The sequence below is a fragment of the Panulirus ornatus genome, chromosome 1 (genome assembly GCF_036320965.1).
Source record: "Panulirus ornatus isolate Po-2019 chromosome 1, ASM3632096v1, whole genome shotgun sequence".
NCBI lineage: Eukaryota > Metazoa > Arthropoda > Malacostraca > Decapoda > Palinuridae > Panulirus > Panulirus ornatus.
The window spans coordinates 78074085-78095473 of NC_092224.1; the positions used below are offsets into that span (position 1 = coordinate 78074085).

At 44.1% G+C, this 21389-nt stretch overlaps 1 protein-coding gene across 3 annotated transcripts in view; it reads left to right on the forward strand.

The window, feature by feature from the left end:
* LOC139749877 (uncharacterized) overlaps window positions 1–21389 on the forward strand; it is a 189723-nt gene that overhangs the window by 160791 nt on the left and 7543 nt on the right. For all 3 annotated transcript variants that reach the window (XM_071664254.1, XM_071664263.1, XM_071664271.1), the window contains exon 4: window positions 17724–19866. In XM_071664254.1, the coding sequence (XP_071520355.1) occupies window positions 17724–19866 (2143 nt within the window). The remainder of the gene's footprint in view (window positions 1–17723; window positions 19867–21389) is intronic.

The window sequence follows — 21389 nt, forward strand, 5'->3', positions numbered from 1 at the left end:
TGGGGAGAGGTCTGGGTTCTCATGGTGTGAGACACGTTCTTACAGTGTGTGAGTGAGGAGGAGAGAGGGGAGGAGTCCGGGTTCTCATGGTGTGAGACACGGTCTTACAGTGTGTGAGTGGGGAGGAGTCTGGGTTCTCATGGTGTGAGACACGTTCTTACAGTGTGTGAGTGGGGAGGAGATAAGGGAGGAGTCTGGGTTCTCATGGTGCGAGACACGATCTTACAGTGTGTGAGTGGGGAGGAAATAGGGGAGGAGTCTAAGTTCTCATGGGGGTGAAAGACGCGTTCTTACAGTGTGTATAAAGGACCGCTTCCCATACTAACAAGCCACCAAGCACACAAGGATGAGAGGGAACGACACAGTACGATTACGAGATCATACCCCTCACACATGGCAACATGGGTGTTGAGAATACCATACGTGTTACACCAGTGAGAGAAGGTGATCGTGGAATGTTTACGTTTACTTATGAGGTAAATACTGATGTCAAAAGATGAGACCCGACTCAAACAGAGACATGTAATTGTGGATATCACACACAACTCAACAAATGGAAAATGGGAGTTCAGCAGCCAGGAACGAGGGTATTGTGGTTGAAGAAGGTACTGTGACCTTTAAGATGGCGTAGGAACATGCGTATCTTTATAATGATGCGGCAAAAACATGTCAAACTTTACAATGAAGGCGAAGGAACATGCGTAACTTTATAATGATGGTAAGAACGTGCGTAACTTTATACTGAAGGCGTAGGAACAGGCGTACCTTTAGCCTCAATGACAGAGAAGGTCACACATGAGATTGAAATGTTCTATAAACGATATACAAGAAGTAAGGAACTTCACCATGTGCAGTGGCGATGAGCACTAGAGCCAGCCAGCAGCATCTGAGATGAGAGAGGTATAAAGGATCAAGGAACGAGTGAGTATAGCTGGGTAAAAAAAAAAAAAAAGAGGAGGAACAGAGAAACTTGCGCACAAGGCTGGTGATAACCCGAAACTCCTCCATAAATTGTTCATCAAAGAGCAGCTACACACACACACACACACACACACACACACACACACACACACACACACCTTAAGGACATGGATAATAGGATGTTCAGGATAATATGCACGACGCACACTTGATGTTGACTGCAATATACCTCAACAGCCTGGTCTCCATCGCCGAAGAGTCACGTACAGCTACTGGAGAGAGCGCAAAGGAATGTAACAAGAATGGCACCAGAACCGAGTGGAACGGGCTAAAAAAAAAAGAAAGAAAAAAAACTGGGGAAGCCTCAGTTCGTCTATTCTGGAAGAAAGGGGAATAAGAGCAGACAAAATAACTATATATCCCCTAGGGTGGGGGAGAAAGAATTCTATTCTACCTCTGTATTCCCTGCGTGTCGTAGGAGGCGACTAAAGGTGGCGGGAGAGGGGAGGCTGGAACCCACCCACTCCCTTCTTGTATTTCAGTTTCTATACGAAGGAATAGAAGGAGCCAGGAGGGAACAGCTCATCCTTCTTGAAGGCTCAGGCTGGGGTGTTGGTCTAAATGCGTGTGAATGTAATCAAGATGAAAAGAGAGGAGAGATAGATAGTGTGTTTGAGGAGAGAAACCTGAATATTCTGGCTCTGAAGGAAGCGAAGCTCAAGGGTAAAGGGGAAGAATGATCTGGAAATGTCTTGCAAGTAAAGTTAGGGGTTGGTGAGAGGTCAAGGGCAAAGGAAGGACTAGCACTACTCCTGAAACACGAGTTGTGGGAGTGTATGATAAAGAGTAAGGAAGTAAATTCTAGATTAATGTGGGTAAAACTGCAAGTGGATAGCGAGAGATGGGTGATTATTGGTGCTTATGCACCTGGCCATAAAAAGAAAGATCATGAGAGACAAGTGTTTTGGAAGCAGCTGAGTGCGTCAGTAATTTTGATGTGCGAGACCGGGTATTAGTGATGAGTGATTTAAATGCCATGTTAAGTAATGTGGCAGTTGAGTGTATAACTGGGGAACATGAGGTACTCAGTGTTAAGAATGGAAATGGTGAACAAACTGTGGAGTTGTCTGCAGAAAAAGGACTGGTGACTGGGAGTACTGAGTTTAAAAAAAAAAACTGATATAAACAAGTATACATACGTTAGCAGATGTTCATCGGACATTACTGAACTACATATTAATTGATAGGCATATAAAAGAGAGACTTTGGATGTAATTATGTTGAAAGGGTCACCTGGTGGGATATCTGATCACTGTCTTGTGGAGGCGAGGGTGAGGATTTGTAGAGGTTTTCAAAAAAGAGGAAACAATGTCGGGGAGCAGAGAGAGGTGAGAGTAAGTGAGCTTGGAAAGGAGGCTTGTGCGAAGAAATACCAAGGGAGATTGAGTGTACAATGGCAAAAGATGAGATTAAATGAATCACGGGAGCGGGTGAGGAATGGGGGGGTATTTAGGGAAGCAGAGATGGCATGTGCAAGAGATGCATATAGCATGTAAAAGGTGGGGTGGAAGGTAAGCAAAACAGAAAGGGTAGTGAGCGAGGGGATGAAGATGCAAAGTTGCTTGTGAAAGAGAAAAGAGAAGCGTTTGGGCGGAATTTACGGGGAATGAGTGCATATAAAAGGGAGATGTATAAGAAAAAACAGCAGGAGGTCAAGAGGAAGGTGAGGGTGGTAAATGGAGGGCAAATGCGAAATGGGTTGAGTGAGTATAAGTAATCTTGAGACAGAATATTTTGGAAGATGTAAATAATGTACGAAAAACACGAGAACAAATAGGAACATTGGTGAAGTAGACAGAGGGAGAAGTGAGAAACAGGTGGTAATGAAGTGAGGAGGAGATGGAGTGAGTATTTTGAAGGATTGTTAAATGTTTGATGACAATGTGGCTGATTTAGGGTTTTTTGGTCGGGGTGGTGCGCGAAGTGAGTCATGAAGAGTGGTTTAGTAAAGAGAGAAGAGGTGGTGAAAGCCTTGCATAAGATAAAGTGCGGCAAAGCGGCTGGAGTGTGTTGTATTGCAGTTGAATTTATCAGGACGAGCTTACTGTGTTGCTGATTAGTTGGGAAGACTTTTCATTGTATGTATGGATCATGGTGAGGTGCCTGAGGATTGGCGGAATGCATGTACAGTACCAATGTATAAAGGTAAGGGGGATAAAGGTGAGTTTTTAAATTACGGATATATAAGTTACTCACCTGGTAGGTTGTATGGGAGGGTATTGATTGAGAGGGTGAAGGCATCAGACTGGTGTGGAGCAGCGTGGTTTTATAAGTGGTAGAGGCTGTGTGGATCAGGTGTTTGCTTTAAAGAATGCGTGTGATAAATACTTAGAAAAACAGATGGATTTGTATGCAGCATTTATGGATCTGGAGAAGGTATATGATAGGGTTGATAGAGATGCTTTGTGGAAAGTCTTAAGAATATATGGTGTAGTAGGAAAACTGCCAGAAGCGTTGGGTGTAAGGTTTGCTTGTGAGGAGAGGAGAATGAATGGTTCCATGTGAATGCTGGTCAGCAGCAGGGATTGGCGATGTCACCGTGGTTGATTAATTTGTTTATGGATGGGGTTGTGAGGGAGGTAAATGCGAGTCTTAGAGAGAGGGGCAAGTATGCAGTCTGTGGTGGATGAGGGTGCCTGTGAAGTGAGTCAGTTGTTGTTCGCCGATGATACAGCACTGGTGGCTGATTCGAGAGAGAAACTGCAGAGGCTGGTGACTGAGTTTGGAAGAGCATCTCAAAGGAGAAAGTCGTGAGTGACTGTGAATCAAAGCAAAGTTATCTGGTCGTGCAGGGTCGAGGGACATGCGATATGGGTACGAGTTTGAGTAGAGAAAAATTGGATGAAGTGAAGTGTTTTGGATATCCTAGAATGGAAATGGCAGCGAATGTGACCATGTAAGAGGAAGTGAGTCATTGGGTGGGGAAGGGGGCGAAGGTTTTGGGAATGTTGAAAAATGCGTGGAAAGAGAGAACGTTATCTGGGAGGGCAAAAATGGGTATGTTTGAAGGAAGAGTACTCCAAACAATATTATATGGATGTGAAGCATGGGCTACAGAAAAGGCTCTGCGGAGGAGGGTGAATGTGTTGGAAATGAAATGTTTGAGGACAATAGGTGGTGGGAGATAGTTTGATCGAATAAGTAATAAAAGTATAAGAGCAATGTATTGTAATGATAAGAGTCTGAGTGAGAGAGCAGAAAATGGTGTGCTGAAATGGTTTGGATATATAAAGAGAGGATGAGTGAGGAAAGGTTAAGAAAGAGGATATACGTGTTAGAAGTGGAGGGAATAAGGAAAACGGGGAGACCATATTGGAGATGGAGGGATGGACTGAAAAAGATTTTGAGCGATTGGGCCGTGAACATGCAGGAGGGTAAAAAGCGTAGAACAATGTGGTATACTGAGGTTGACGTGCTCTCAATGGACTGAACCAGGGCATGTAAAACTATCGTGGTAAACCATGGAAAGGTCTGTGGAGCCTGGATGTGGATAGGGAGCTGTAGTTTCGGTGCATTATACATGACAGCTAGAGGATGGATGAGAGCGAATGAGGCCTTCCTTCATCTATCTCTAGCGCTACCTTGCTAACTCAAAAAACGGTGATCAAGCATGGAAAAAACAATAATAATAACTATATATGAATACCCAAGACACCGTGACGAGGTTACCACAGAGCAGTTCTCTATGGGTTCAAAGAGAAGCCACAGCAAAAGGGTCGTACTATGAAGATCCGGCCAAGAAAACCGTGCGGAAGTTAGTAGGAAAACAGATCGAGTGTTACTGTCAGTCAGGTGGAACGAAACTAAACATCCAGGTAGTGACAACAAGTGGTGGAGTTTCATGCATCACTCTGTACACCAGGGTCACGCACCACTCTGTACAATAGGCTCATGCGTCTCATAAAGCTAAAGTTCACCATTCAGATACCTAATTTGAAGAGCCTGTACAGCACCACAGTGCAACGAGCCACAAACCATCCCTCTGGTATCTGGATCTGGGACATTTCCACCATTGAAAGAGCCAGTCTCTGCCTCTAACCACATCTCCCATAACCTACCCCTCCTTCAAGTACCTCTAACTATACCAATATATACCTTAAGATGTTAATTGTACGTTCTGTATGACCAGACCGACCCAACAAGGGACCTTAACGATCTTGCCTCTCGAGAAGGACCTTGAAATAGGTTAGTGTTTACTTTAAACTTTTACCAAAAGTTGATATCAATCTCCAATGCAAGTGGAGCCAAGCCACAGCAAGCTCAGCTTCAATTCAAACTATATATATATATATATATATATATATATATATATATATATATATATATATATACTAAAAAAAAATTACAACAAAAATTCCAAACGTAATGGAATGAAAAGTCACGTAATACTGTAAAACGTAGAGCGAATATCGTAATGAACAAAAACTGATGGAAAATCGTATCAGGCCAAATGGCTTTTTCGGGAGTTAAAGGAGGAACTTACTGAAGAGAAAATGGGGCTTAGAGTTGGCGCACCGCCTTGACGACATTTTCTTTGACCTAAAGATTAACGAGCGAGTCTTCGGCACACAGCCACTGGAACCACAGCCGTCCTTACCCGGAGAAAATGAAGAGATCCCCGGAACATCTGAAGTTCATCTGAAGTTCGTGGTAATGACTGAGGCAATGCGCGAGCCTGAACAAGACGTGGGGGAGAGATATAAATAAAGTGAGGATAAATGTAAACGTTCAAAGCTTTACAGAACCATGTAAATCTGGGATGTAGTACGTGATTAAGTATGAGAAACATAACTACGTTTCTTTACTATTGTCGTTTCCCCAACCCCTGCAGATAACGAACAGGCAACTTTTTTTTTCTTCTTCTTTTGAACTGAATTAGCTCCTTCATCACACCAGATCCTTCCTCTTCCACACATCCTTATCTATAGCCGATGCCTCTCATCCATACAACATCGCTGGGATTACCTGACCTTCAAACGCACCTATTTCGCCTCCCCCTAGATAACGACCTCTCTTTCCACACCTTCAATGCTCACAGAACCTTCGCTCCCCCACCCATCATATGACTTACTCCCACTTCCGTGGTTCCATTTGCTGGCCATGTCCACTTCTTGGTATCTAAAACACTTCACTTCCTCCAAACTTTCTCTATTCAAACTCACATCCCAACTAACCTGTCCCTTTACCCTGCTACACCTCATAATCTTGCTTTTATTCAACTTTTCTTTCAACTTTCTCCTTTCACGCACTCTTCTAAACTCAGTCTCCAACTTCTGCAGTTTCTCACTCAAATCTGTGCTGTGTCACCTGCAATTGACCCGCTTCCCAATCCACCTCCTCCCTGCAAATCGCATATTTGCCCATTTCTCCACGACTCTTGCATTATATCTCCCTCAACACCCCATCTATAAACAAATTAAACAGCCATGTTGAAATCACACACCACTGCCAAAGACCGACCTTTCTCCTCTCTTCCTACTCATCTACATGTCTTACATCCTTGATCAAAGCTTCTCACTGCTTCTATCAGCTTTCCTCCCACACCATCTATTTGCAAGACTTTCCACAAGGAATCTTTCTCAACCCTATTATATGCTTTCTCCAGATCACAGATGCCACATACAAATCCTTCTGTTTCTCTACGTATTTCTCAAACACACTCTTTAAACCAAACACCTGATCCACACATCCTCTACCACTTCTGAAACTATATTGCTCCTCCCGTTCGATGCTCTGCTCAGTACATACCTTCATCCTCTTAGTCACCACTCTCCTATACAACTTACCAATTACACTCAACAAAACTAAACCTCTGCAGCATAAACATTCACCTTTATCCCCCTTGCCCTTATATGGCGGCATTATACATGCAATCTGCCAATCCTCAGGCACCTCACCATGATACATACATAAACTGAAAATCCCAACTAACAAATCAACAACACAGTCACCCTCTTTCTTAAGAAATTCAACTGCAACGCAATACCACTCACTTTAGCCGCTTTGCCACATTTCATCTACGCAAGGCTTTTACCACCTCATCTCTCTTCACTAAACCACTGTCCATTAAGCTCTTACTTCGCATACCTCCTCGATCCAAACACCCTACATCTGTCACCCTGACATCAGACATATTCAACAATCCTTCATGATAATCACTTTACCCCCTCACCTCATCATTCCCTGTTATCACTTCCCCATTCGCCCTCTCCACCGATGTGCCTGTTTATTCTTTTGCATTTCTCTCACTGCTAAACTCCTTTCAACATATCTACGCCCTTTAGTTTACTGATGCTCGCTCACCCGAACTCTCATTTGTCCTCTTTTGCAACATCTCCATCTTCCTCTGGACCTCCTGCCACTTTTTCTTATACAACTTAAAGGCCTTTACGCTCCTTTCCCTGTAAGTACCGCCCGTATATCTCTATCTTATGTTTCACTAGCAACGTTATTTCGTCACCCCACCACTCACTACCCTTTCTCACCTGCACATCTCCCGTCTTTTGCATGCCACAATCATTTCTCGCACATTTCAGCACTGCTTCCCTCAATACTTCCCATTCCTCAACTACTTCCATTGCTTCGTTTACTTTCATCTCTTACCATTCTACACTCAATCTTTCCTGGTATTTCTTCATACAAATCTCTTTTCCAAGCTCACTTAGTCTCATCACTCTTTTCTCATCCATAACATTTTCTCATTTCCGAAAACCTCTACAAATCTTCACCCTTTAACTCCACCAAGTAATGATCAGACATTCCACCAGCTGCCCCTATCAGCACATTCACATCCAAAGGTCTCTCTTCTGCAGTCCTACTCTTACGGCATTTTCAAACCAGAACATCCAAGTACCATTCCTAAAACATACTACCTATTTCCCCTTTCTTTTAAACTCGGTTACATCCAGACCTATTCAGACACCCAAGTCAAAACCTTCGATGAGGACAATCACTCCGCGATTGACTCCTTGTTCTGATCCATCTTGTAGAAAGTGAAACACAAGAAGGGTGGGAGGATCAGGCTTCCCACCCTTCCCTCCCCCATTTAATCACCTTCTACGACACGCATGGAAAACGAAGATAGAATTCTTTCCCCTTACCCGAGGGATATATATATATATATATATATATATATATATATATATATATATATATATATATATATATATATATCATTTGTGTGTGTGTGTGTGTGTGTGTGTGTGTGTGGCAAAGATTGACTTCTGTCGCCCAACCTTTCCTTCACATTTACGTTATGACGTTACTATAGCTGTGTCTCCCACAGACAAAATAACTCTCTTTGGTTTTCGTTTCTCCTCTCACTCTTCCTTTAATGACAAACATTCCTTCACCCCCTTACGCTCCTGTTACTTATCCCATGCCCCCCCCCCCCCCCCCCCCCCCCCCCCTGTAATCTCTTTACGAAGTATGAGAGCGTTCTTTGTCTGAAGAATAGCAAACCTTATAGTCCTGATGGCATCCATCCCCGTGTACCAAAAGAAGATGCCTCCGAGTTTGAACCTGTACTTGCCCGTCTTTTCCGTTTCCGTTTAAACACCAGAACTTCTTCTCATTAGACGCATGCGTTGGTGTATCCCATCCCCATGAAGGACGACCGTTGTAACCCCTCAAACTATCGTCCTCTTCCTCTGATCTCTACTACTTCCAAACTCTCTGAATCCCTCCTCACCTCCCATGCCCACAGACATCTTGGATCCCACGGTCTTCTCTCTGATCGCCAGTATGGGTTCCGTCAGGCGAGATCTAGTGGTGATACTCTTTCCTATTTTACTAATGTCTGGTCATCACCCGTCAAAGATTTTGGGGAGTCCTATGTAGTTGCCCTTGATATATCCAAAGCTTCTGACAGGCTATTGCGTCGGGGTTTCATTTCGAATGCCTCCTCTTTTGGCTTCTCTCCTTCACTTTGCTCCCTCATATCTAGCTTCCTTTCTGGCCGATCTCTCTCCGCGGTTGTTCATGGGTCAGCCTATTCCCCTTTCTCCATCCCTCGAGCCCTTTCTTTTTCGCATTTTCTTACATTTTTATCAACGATATCCTTTATTCCGCGACTCAACACTACATTCCTCCAAATCCTTCAAATCTGCTCCTTCATCTCTCACTCGACCTTCATCTCGTTTCAACACTTCCTCAGTAAACTCAGACCTGGTCAGAATATCTCAGTGGGGTAGACGAAATCTGGTTAAGATTAACGATTCCAAGACTCACTTTCCATCAATTTTCCTTGCAACTTTCCTCTCTGACGGTTCTGTAATTCCACCTATTGACTCAAAGAACATACTTGGTATTACTGTAACATCCACAATAACTTGGAAACCTCACATTACGGAAACAGTAAAGTCTGCTTTTAAGAAACTGGAAGTGCTGTTTGAATGTCGAAATTTCTCTTCCAAACAGTTTCTCCGTTCTTACAAAGGACTGACCCGTTCTTTTAAGGAGTGATGCTCTCACATCTGGGATGGTTCAAGCTTTGCATCCTTACTTACCAGAATCAAGTCGAAAGCGGACGGACTTGTTAATTCTCCCAGGCTAACTTCAAACATGACTTATTTGTCCAGTGCCGCAACGTTGGTTCACTTTCCCTCTTCCATAGGGATTATTTTGGTTTTTGCTCCCGAGAGCTGGCTGCTTGTGTGCCCACACCACTAGCTAGACCACGCAATACTCGGCAAGCTGCTGCACCACATGATTATTGTGTGGCCGTTGACAACTCAGGGGTAGGCCGTTTTGATAAATGTTTCTTTCCCTACACCTCGAAGCTTTGGAATTCTACGTCCTGAGACTTCAATGACATGTCTTTCACTTCCTCCAAAATTCGTGAATACTTTTCCTTGTCTTTTCTTTTTTCCTTTTCAAAAACCTCTTTACATTCAATTAAGACCCGGCTTGATATATATATATATATATATATATATATATATATATATATATATATATATATATATATAGAGAGAGAGAGAGAGAGAGAGAGAGAGAGAGAGAGAGAGCGCTCCAAGACTGCGCTACATCCAGTAGTGGGGGAATGATGAACTCCTATCAATATCACACCACATCTGATGAATTCAATTTTTACAGTCTACTAAAACACTTGGAATTGACTGACACGAAACATCTTCCCTTCAGTATAAACTTGCAGCGACCTACTTGCAAACTGCCTACAAGATTCTGCGAGGGGCAGCGTCGAAGTTTATGCAAATTCTTCAGAGAAGCAATAATACCAGACGTGACGCTAATGGGGCAACTCACTGAATCTCTCTTCATTAACATAAACTTTATCGGTAATACCAAAATGGCGGGCCGAATATACCGTCGTGAAGTTGATGCCCACCAGTTTATGGAGACACTTCAAGCCTCTCCCTCCTCCTCCTCCTCCTGCTCCTCTCCCTCCTCCTCCTCCTCTCCCTCCTCGTGCTCCTCCTCCCTCCCTCCAACAGCACCCTGAGATAATATTCACAGTCTGGTGAACTTTATCACTGACATACTGAGGGTGGATGATTTCATGGCCTGAGTCATGTTCCCTCGCAGCCTACTGTCGGATAACATCCCCTGCCTCTTGCAGGGTAACATCATCCCCTGCCTCTTGCAGGGTAACATCCCCGCCTCTTGCAGGGTAGCATCCCCTGCCTCTTGCAGGGTCACATCCCCTGCCTCTTGCAGGGTAACATCCCCGCCTCTTGCAGGGTAGCATCCCCTGCCTCTTGCAGGGTAGCATCCCCTGCCTCTTGCAGGGTAACATCCCCTGCCTCTTGCAGGGTAGCATCCCCTGCCTCTTGCAGGGTACTGACCGACCCAAGTAATCAGCACCAGTATCACACTCGTCCCGTAAGGTCACACATGGTCAGCTACAGCACAGGAAACGAATGAGGTTCCCCAGGAGTTCATCCTGAGACCTACACTTTTCGTCATTTATATCACTGCCACTGATACAGGCCTGAGTATTCTTAGGGTCTAAATTCGAAGGTGACACGAAGGTCCGCGATGCCATATCAAGAGGAAAAGATAGGATTCGATGACAAGAGGAGCTAGATAAAGTAACCGAATGGTCTAGAAAAAAGGTAAATGCCACCTAACGTCAATACCTGTCAGCTTCTGCTGGAGGGGAACCTCAACAAAAAATGAAATTGAGCATGAACCGATGAGCCACAAGACAAAAGACATCCCTTGCGTGTGGGATAGAGGAGCTACTCTCTCTCTCTCTCTCTCTCTCTCTCTCTCTCTCTCTCTCTCTCTCTCTCTCTCTCTCTCTCTCTCTCTCCAGCAACTTCAAATTCTCCCAGCGTTGTGACGAAGTAGCCAAGAAAGCAAATAGTACCTTAGGATTTATTAACGGAAATTTTACATACAAAATCGACGATGTTGTAAGGCCATTACAAGTGAGTCTAATCTAGACCCCCACCTCGAATATGCAGTGCAGTTCCTGATCATCCACTTAGGTAGGAATATTCTTATACTGGAAGGAGTCCAGCCAAGAACTAAACTGCTTTCACCCTTGCGTAAGAGATCATATGAGAATGGAATGGGAGATTGAAATTTGCGCTCTCTAACTAAGAGACGAGAGGGGGAAATCGAGGTAACTCAATAGGATGTTTTGAAATACGTAACGGCTTCAACAATGGCGATATTAAGGAAATAACTACTTTCGCAGACGTGCCACCAACGACAGGCAATAGATTTAAAACCTAGAGGTCACCAAGGCAACCTGGAGTACGAGCAATATTTCTGCACCAGTGGCATTACCGACGCATGGAATAAGCTCCCAGAATATGTTGTCCAGATCAACACAATCAACACATTCTGAGCCATGTTTGATCATCACCTGTTACTTTCCGCTACTGAACAACTCTTTTTTTTTTTTACCCATCATTTATAACGTATTGGTACATTCTGCCATCCTGACCACTGATCTCATCTTAGACATACTGCGGTAACGTATCAGCATTGGTTGATACGTGTGGCTATACTGCTGTATGGGAACAAGAAGGCAATGCCGTGTGATCCCTCCACATCTGGACTAATACAGATGTAGCAAGACTGACCTGATATGCCTCCAGTGGTCGCAAGGATGAAACTCAAAGTTATAATCATTACTGCTTTTTGAATAATCTAGGAAAAGAAATGACATTCGCACTTTTGAATTATGACTCTCCCATCAAGGTCTTTCTTCGTCTATTTAAGTTCTGCATGGTATTTCTTCTACCTTTTACCCGACGGAGGGGAGAGGGGATACCTTTCTTTGCCTTCCTATTATTTTTTTCTGATTGTGCGTGGACTACATTCTCAGTAGAGTTGAGGTCACACCATTTGGGGTTTGTGCCGTCTGCGTAATTCTCTCTCTCTCTCTCTCTCTCTCTCTCTCTCTCTCTCTCTCTCTCTCTCTCTCTCTCTCTCTCTCTCTGTTTAGTAACAAGTACCTGTTTCAAAAGAAGAGCGGTTGGAAACTAAAAGAACAGCTGACCGTCTCACACTTCTTTCTTCACGCTAGAGGCTCCAGTCAAGGACAAAAGTTTACATCAAGGCCGGGCCTTAATTGAAATATGAAAATGTTACTGAATAGGGAAAAAAGAGACATGGTAAAGTATTTACGAATTTTGGAGAAAGTGAAAAACCTGCCGTTCAAAAAGTGCCAGGTCATAGCTATTGGGAAAGATATATATAATAAGGTAGAAAGTTCCAAAGCTTCGAGGTGAAGGGAACGAAACAGTTATTAAAACGGCCTACCTTGAGTTGCCAACTGCCACAAAGTAATCATGGACGCAGCAACTCGCCGAGGATGGCGTGATTCAGCTAGTGGTGGGGGCACACAAGCAGCCAGCTCTCGGGAGCAAAAACCAAAGTACTATCTATTGAAAAGAGAAAGTGAACCAGTATGGCGGCGTACGGCAAGTGAGACAAGTTTTGAAGTTAGCCTGGGACAGTTGACCAATAGGACCGCCTTCGATTCAACTCCGTCAAGTAAGGATGCAGAACTAAAACCACAGCAGATGTGAGAGCAGTACTCCACACAAGGTGCAATTGTTCGGAAAAAGGTAAATTTCGACTACTAAACAGAACTCCCAGTTCCTTAGAGGCAGACTTAGCTATTTCCGTAATGTGGGGTATCCGTGACAGAGAGGGTGTTACAGTAATACCAAGTATGTTCACCGAGTCAAGAGGTGGAATTACACAACCGTCAAAGGAGAGAGTAAAGTTGTGAGTCATTTCCGATAGAGAGAGATTGGTGGAAACTGGGTCCTGGAGGTATTAAACTTAACCGAATTTCGTGTACCCCACTGAGATATCCTGACCAGGTCCGAGTTTAGTGAGGGAGTTCTGCCGAAACGAGATGCAGATCAAGTGAGAGGATATAAAGCAGAATGAACGGACTTGGTGGAATGCAGTGATGGGTATGGGTGTATTTAACCGGTATTTGTGGAAAAAAGGAAATCGTTGATAAAGAAAAAGAGAGAAAGTGTAGAAGACAGAACACTGAAGGACACTGCTGCTGATCGAGAAGGGCGATAGGCTGATCCATCGATACTGATCCATCGATATGGAGATAGATCGGCCAGAGAGGAAGCAAGATATGAGGGAGCAAAAAGAGGGAGGGAAGCCGAAGCAAGGGAGTTTAGGGATGAGAACCCAATGGCATACTCTATCAAAAGCTTTGGATATGTCAAAGGCGACTACATAGGGTTCCCCCAAATCTTTCAGGGATGATAACCATACATTAGTAAGATATGAAAGAATATCACCAGTGGACCTCACCTTATGGAAGCCAAACTGGTGATAAGAGAGATTCATAATCTCTGAGGATACAAAACTTTAGGAGAGATTCAAAGACCTTGGAAATGGTAGATGTAAAAGCAACAAGACGATAGTCAGAGGGCTTATAAACGGACATCCCCTTCTCAGGGATGGGATGTATGACGTAACAAATTACCAGTCCCTCCTGCTTGGCTGCTCCCTTTCTTAATGGTTTTTGCCCCTCTGGGAAAGGTACGTGTCCACCACTGTAATGAACTTACCTTACATCATTTAGGGATAGTCTCAACTATGAATGGCCGGCGTCAGGATGGCTGTCTGTCTAGGCTTTAGACCGAACGACTGCCAGGGTCATTAAAGGCCAGTGACATCAAATTACAGGGCGTCCTAGCAATACACCAATGAGTTAGACGAGAATTATGTACAAGATGACATCAAGTGTTACGTCGATGGTAACGTACCAGGTGAGGGTTGGTTGGTGAGTCGGGATGTTGGCCTATCATCTGTCTGTGTCATCAAGCTCGTCAGCAGTCAAGTCATAACCACCAACCGAAGATTCTTTTTAACACTGTCTTCAGGTGTTAAAATCTAGGACCACATACACTCTCAGTGCACCCTAATGAGCCGGAACAATGGTGAAACCTCAAACGAAAAGGAAACTCTGTGCAGCGTCCTGCCAGACAAGAGTCCACTGACACACTAGTGTGCACCAACGGCACCAGAACGTCATCAGAGAAGCCATACGTTATGTTGTCAAAACAAGCTGGAGGCCTGTGAAGGTAATCCAAAATTCATCATGGAAAATAAAGAAAAAAAAAATCTTTTACTTTCTTTACGTTGGAGGCTTCAATCACGAATAAAAGTCGACTTCAAGCCGGGCCTTAATTAAAATATAAAGAGGCTAATGAAAGGAAAAAGAACAGACTAAAAAAAGTGTACTGAGAAGGTTCTGCCGAGACGAGATGCAGATCGAGTTAGAGAAGGAGCAGATTTGAGGGCTGTGGAGGAATGTCGTAATGAGTCGTCAGCATATGAGTGAATTTCGTTATCTGTAGAAGAAACAAAATCATTGATAAAAAGGGGTAAAAACTGAGGAAAGGACAAAACCTTGAGGGACACCACTGTTAATGGAGAAAGGGGGAGAAGTTAATCAATCTACAACCTTGGAGATAGATAGGCCAGAGAGGAAACTAGATATGAAGGAGCAAAGTGACGGAGGGAAACCAAAACAGGGGAGATTAGAGATGAGACCCCGATGCCACATCCTGTCGAAAGTTTTGGATATATCAAGGGCAACTGCATAGAATTTCCCCAAATCTTTCAGGGATGATGACCAGACATTACTAAAATATGAAAGAATATCACCAGTGGATCTTACCGTATGAGGGACATACTAGTGATTATCAGAGATTGTGAAATCTAAGATGTTTGAGGATATGGGGGTCGACGAAGGATTCAGAAACTGAAAACAATAGATGTCAAAGCAACAAGACGATAGTCAGATGGGTTAGAAACGGTCATCCTTCTTAGGGATGGGATATGCCAACACCTGCATCCTATGAGAAGGAAAAGTTTTGGTTTTTAAACAAAAACGGAACAGATGAGCAATTACAGGAGCAAGTTCAGATGCACACTCTTTCAGAACACGGGCATGGATGCCGTCAAGTCCATGAGCCTTATTTGATCCGGAGGTGGAAGTTCTTTTCGGACAAATCCAAAAGGAGATTACAAGAACGGGTATAGTATTAGTGACAGGAGCATAAGGGGGTGAAAGGAATGTTAGAGTCATCCAAGGTAGCGTTGGAGGCGAAACTGGTCCTCTCATGAAATTGTGAAATCATTAACCCTGTATCTTATGTAATGATAAACATATTAGTAACCACTATTGTAATAATCAATATCTAATGACATTACGTTAACATTACTCGCACCCTGGGTAAAGCAGTTACACATCATTCCAAATAACTATCAGTTTGTATAACAATCCGCGTTCTTTTTTATTTGTTCTTCTCCCAGTTTCTTGCTAAATGCCTCTCCTGCTGTGATAGCGTCTCACCACATCAACAACTTAAGCTAACTCCGAAAATTCTACAAGGAATATATTTTCCAAGCAGATGAACGTTACTAAAGCAGTTCTTATACATAAAAGTAATGTCTCTCGCTTGTGGTAGACTGATGGCCTGTATAGATCTCCATCCCTGCATTAGTCAATCACTTCCATATGAACTGTGTGTATGGGGTTGAGGTAAAGAAATTCATTTCACAACCTAAAGTCCTGAATTTTCAAAGGTGACCGAAAAATCATTCTTGTATCCCTGAACCAATGAAAAACATTAGATGCTCTACATGAGCTGGGAAACAATTTTCTCTACTTTTTTTCCAATTTGCTTTTTTCGCCCAAAACACATTGACGACGGCCTTTGACCTGACCCCTATAGGTTGAGTCAAAAGCCAGAGATATCTACACTACAGCGAAAATGAAGATGGGACTTCACTTGCCCTATAGCGTTGTTATGAATATTTCAGTGCAGCGAAGATGGGGTATAGCTGATATGTCCAATTACCTGACTCGTAAAGTTTTAGTGAAAGTGAGAGTGTTATGAAAATTGGTATGTTATGAAGATGAGGGTGTAGTAAATAAAACCAATTAATAACTATTAACTTGATCAGTAAATAAAGTGAAGATGGCGTTTGACTTGACAAAGAAAGGTCAGATTAAAAGCCAGTGGTAAGGATTAACAGTCAAAATGGGAGTGCATTGAAGATAACCTTTGAACGGGGTTGTTAGATTCAGAATCAAGGACAGTGATGTCGAACTTGTAGTGAAGATGTACTTGTCGAGGATGAAGTGAACCTAGGTTTACCAATGGTGTAATGAAGACATATCTGTCGAGGGTGGTGTAAATTCAGGGTTATCAAGGGCGTAATGAAGTCTTAGCCGTCCAGGGTAAGGTGAGGACAGCTTGTCAAAGGTGAAGTGAATCTAAGCAACTTGAGGGTATAGTGAAGATGGGTTTGGTGGCGTCTCCCTCCAGAGAGAAAACGATGGCGACTCTTAGTGCAGAGGCAGACACACTTCACTCACTCGCGAGAATGTCTGCGTTTACGTGTTACTGGTATTTTCACACCTTGTTTATTGTTTTATAATTCGGATGGTGCCCAGAAGACCTCCCTACATCATGCAGTTACGGCCAAACAGGAATATAATTAGACTGATTACAGGCGTCCATCTTTCCCTAACATTCATTCTTATCTTTAAACATCGGAGTTTGTTTACACTTACTAAGATAGTGAAGAAGCCTATCCTGATATTGAAGATACAGAAAATTTAACTACTCAAACTTAATCTTATAATGACTTGGACAAAATCTTACTGCCAATGCTGCATGGACAAATGAATGTTCCAAGCATGATAACCTCTCAGTCACAGGGCCCCATCACATACCAGCCTTCCACATCCCCACCTTCCCTGCAACATTCTACCCGTCAACTTCAAGGGAAACAGGTCGACCCTGACCTTCAAACCCGGCTGTCGGAAATATCTCCAAGTGCCACCCTCTCTTTATCTTTTATCAGTATGGAAATCACTGGTATTATGTTATAAGACACTGTCACGTGATCTTAAGTACCCTTTATCAATAGATTACCACAACAGCTACTTTTTTTTTCATCAAACAGTCTTCTATACTATAAATCAGACGATATTTTATTCAGAAAGCTTTAATTACCGGAAACACCCTGACCCACTTTTGTTATCGTAGTTCCTAGATCTTTTCACGAAATTTCCAATGTAGGATATGTGTATTCCCCAGAACCTCTACTTGCAATTGTTAATCATAATGGATACTTTTCCACAGATATATGGCAACCCTGTCTCTATGACTCCACTCACATACACACGCACACTGGAATAGCACGTCTAGGGTGCCAGTAGACGCTCATTTTGCGAAAACAATTCCATGATCTAACTTTCCTTTCAGGAGGATGGGCGGGGGGCCGTGATGCAATCAATACCGGACGAGGCGTGGAGGACCCCGAGCCGCAGCCGCGCCCTCTTGCACTCCACCCTCCACACTCAACCACTCCACGACGGGACATCCCACTCCAAACTGACGGTGGGACTCCAGGCAACGCTGACGCCCATAGTTCATACCCCGAGATGTCCCCGGATGAAGATAAAACGTCGAGGTCCTCGCGCAGTCGGTCACACATTCCCCAGTCTTCCACTTCGCTGCAATTCTTCCAATCGTCTTCCTTTTATCAAACCAATCCAGAGAACAGCCGAGCGTCTGAAAGCCACATGACAGCTGGGCGACAACCATATCATCTCTCAGAGCTTCCATCGTCGTCCCCTCCACCACTAGTTCCAATGTGGCCGGACCCTCCGCCTGCAGCGCCACCATCGTCGCCCCCTGCTGCTACGAGAGCTGCTCTCACAGCCCTTCCAACTTCTCGGACTTCTACGGAGGCAAACTGGGACCACGGTCCGCTCTTCACCGGCCACAACAGACAGAGGAAACCCCGTTTACGGTCAGATTCATCGGATGGGCGTAAGAAACATTTACGGATGTCTGCCTCCGTCAGAACTACCTGGTCCAATAGGAAACACCAGCCTCTGGGCTTCCGCGGGCCGCCCGTAAATACAAGGTACTTGAAAACCAACATCCAGCCTGACAGAGGCAAATCCCAATTGTTCAGAAGAAGATTTAAAGCAGTGAGGCAGAATAGAGATGGATGCATCACAGAAGAGACAGACAGTATAAACGAGAACACTGACGACCAACCGCAAGACCGCCCTGAGATACTCATGTCTTCTGAGATGAAACCGGATCGTAGCCCAGAGCTACCGGTGGGAAAGAGAAACGTCACAGGCCAGGTCCTTCAGCAGTTTCCTGGTCATTCAAAGGAAGCTCGACATGAGAAACTGACACAAGATTTTCCAGCTCAGGAAGTAGAAGAGGGAGAGTCAACAAAGACGTTCTCTGAAGAACTCAGGGAAACGCAGTTAGGGGAAGGAGAGGGAGAAACAGAGAGGAACCACAGCGAAGGAACAAACACGGCAAGTAGAGACGTCGAGAGTGTGGCCGAGGGGAACGGGCAGGAAATTAAACCTCTTGTCACTGATGCGGCAGACAATATCAAGGACTTCGGTTTGAACGATACAACTTTAAAGAAACCTCAACATGTCAATCTCGATACCCTGGAGATGGAACTGTCACAAAAGGACGAGGAGGCAGCGAGTGACCTCTTGCTGGCTATTTCTATCTTACAGCATCATCTTGTACCAGATATGTCGGAAAAGAGGGAGGGCTCCCAGACACATAACACCTCTGCCACCAGTGGTCTCCGCCACCAGCCGTTCTTGGACCATTCCACGTACTCTGACGACTCGAAATCCCAGGAGGGCTTCCACCACCCATCAGAGAATGATAAGAAATATAACATTGAGATATTCGACGCGTTATCGCCAGGCTCCGAGGAAGGAGCAGAGGAAAACGAGGAAGCTGGGGAACAGAGCAGGACCAACCTGCAGCACACAGCCAGCCTGCAAGAGGGTCTCGATGTGAAGGACCGTGGAGCGTCGCGCTACCGCTGGTTCGTGCTGGTTCTAGATGGCAACTGCTCGGTCATCAAGCACCGCATGACGGCCTTCGTGACATTCCTGAAAGCGGCGCTCTCCTCTAAACTCTCCATCGACTACAACGATGTCTACGTCCCGTCGGTCTTCTGCGACAACACCTTCATGGTCAACATCAGTCTGGACACGATCAAGAACCCGCAAGTGGAGACGAGGCTGCGCACCTTAGCAGAGGCCAACACCACACTCCTGGAAATCTCCGAGGAGATATTCTACCTGGAGAAAATCCTCACCAAGAGGTCTGACGAGGAGAACCAAAACCTCCAGCCGATGGTTAAGAAGCCTGACGACGTCGAGCTCGTTATATACATCGCCGTGGGGTGCATGTGTATGTTTATCCTCCTATCTGTCGTGATAGTGATGTTGATAAGAGTGTGCCGACAGGAGGGCGACCAGCTGGACCTGGGGAAACCTCACCCTCACCAGATCATTCCTCGCTCCCTCGACTTCCCCATCAGAAGACCAAATGTCATCTACTCCCACAGGTGAGTGATGTTGCGGTTCCATTTGAAGCTAAATCACATGGAAAGCCCAAACATATGATCCTATGTCAGTAATTCCTAGTTTTTAGATGTCCTTTACAGGCTGAAAAGCGCTGAACACCCATTAGGTTCAAGCGCTTTACAAATTCCACAAACTCGGATCAAATCGCATGGGATCCTATTCACAAATGACAGGAAAACTAAGCTCCCTTCGACCATCCCTAGCACACTCAAACGCACAGTCATATAAACACACACATATATATATTAAAGCGCACGCATTCAGAGCACGCACGCACACAGAAATTATTCCCAGTGGTAATCGAGGAATTCCCACATTTAAATTTGGAGGAATTCCATTCGCTTAACTGCATCCACTCAGCAATCCGATTTCGCTACTACGGACATTATACAGCAATGCAGCCAATATATATGTGAATATGTCTAAATGCCTCAGATAAAACTAATAATGCTGCCTGCCTTTTCATACATAAATTTCATCTCGTGTCCACTTATATATTCCCGTCTGCGTCGTATGATGAATGCAAAGCTATTATTCAGCACGAGAGTCATGACTCTCCATACCAAATGTGGATCTGTCGCGTTAAAGTCGGTGTTTTCATGCAAAACTTGTAATCACACGAGAAAGGAATTTTCATGAACAAATATTCTGACTTCAGTCTGAAGGAGGAAACCATATTGCTTTCTCTTTATCTTTCTTTCACCTTTAATCACCCCAACAATCAGCACTTATCTCCTGAAACATCGCATGTAAGTTGTGTTCGACCTGAACCATAAGGACTAGATCTAACGCATCTTCACCATAGTAAATGTGGCTTGAGACCTGACCCATGGAGGTCAGGTCAAAGGCCAGCAGAGTCGTGGAGCGTAGCAGAGATGAGTGGGTAGCCAAGATGGCTTTTGACTCGACCTGTATGGGCCTCGTCAAATGCCTTTAAAGTGAATTTGAAAGTATGGGGAAGATAACTTTGGGTTAAGTCTCCCTCTGTAATAAACATGATAGTGTGTGATAATGCTGAGGGGGAGGGAGACATATTGTTTTCACTCGTTCATGTTGGCGTTGCTAGTCCTACTTTGCTTACACTGTCCTTAAAAGTCAGGACTTATCAACAAAAGTCGGTTTTAATACAGAATTTCTCTATTGTGTATGTGATTAGTTTTCTGGATCCCCTCGTTACCCCGTCAAAAGATCGAGGCTCCTCCACTTGGACGATCTCGTAAGATGTTATAAGTCTAACAACGAGAAATTATCTAACCCTTCATATGTAGATGTAAAAAAATCTTGTTTTTGGCCATATGTGGTGCTCAGGGGCACTACGTAAAAATGTTGACTTGTCTTACGCTGCTGGATACTCTCAAAAGAAAAAAAATCCACATCTGTAGTCCTAAATTTGTCAGTACCTGCCTTTTATTCTTTTTTTCCTTATTTTCAAGAGGGATACAGACAGAAAAAATGATAACATCTTTGCCTGGACCTTCACAATTCTCATCTAGCTTTTTTTTTT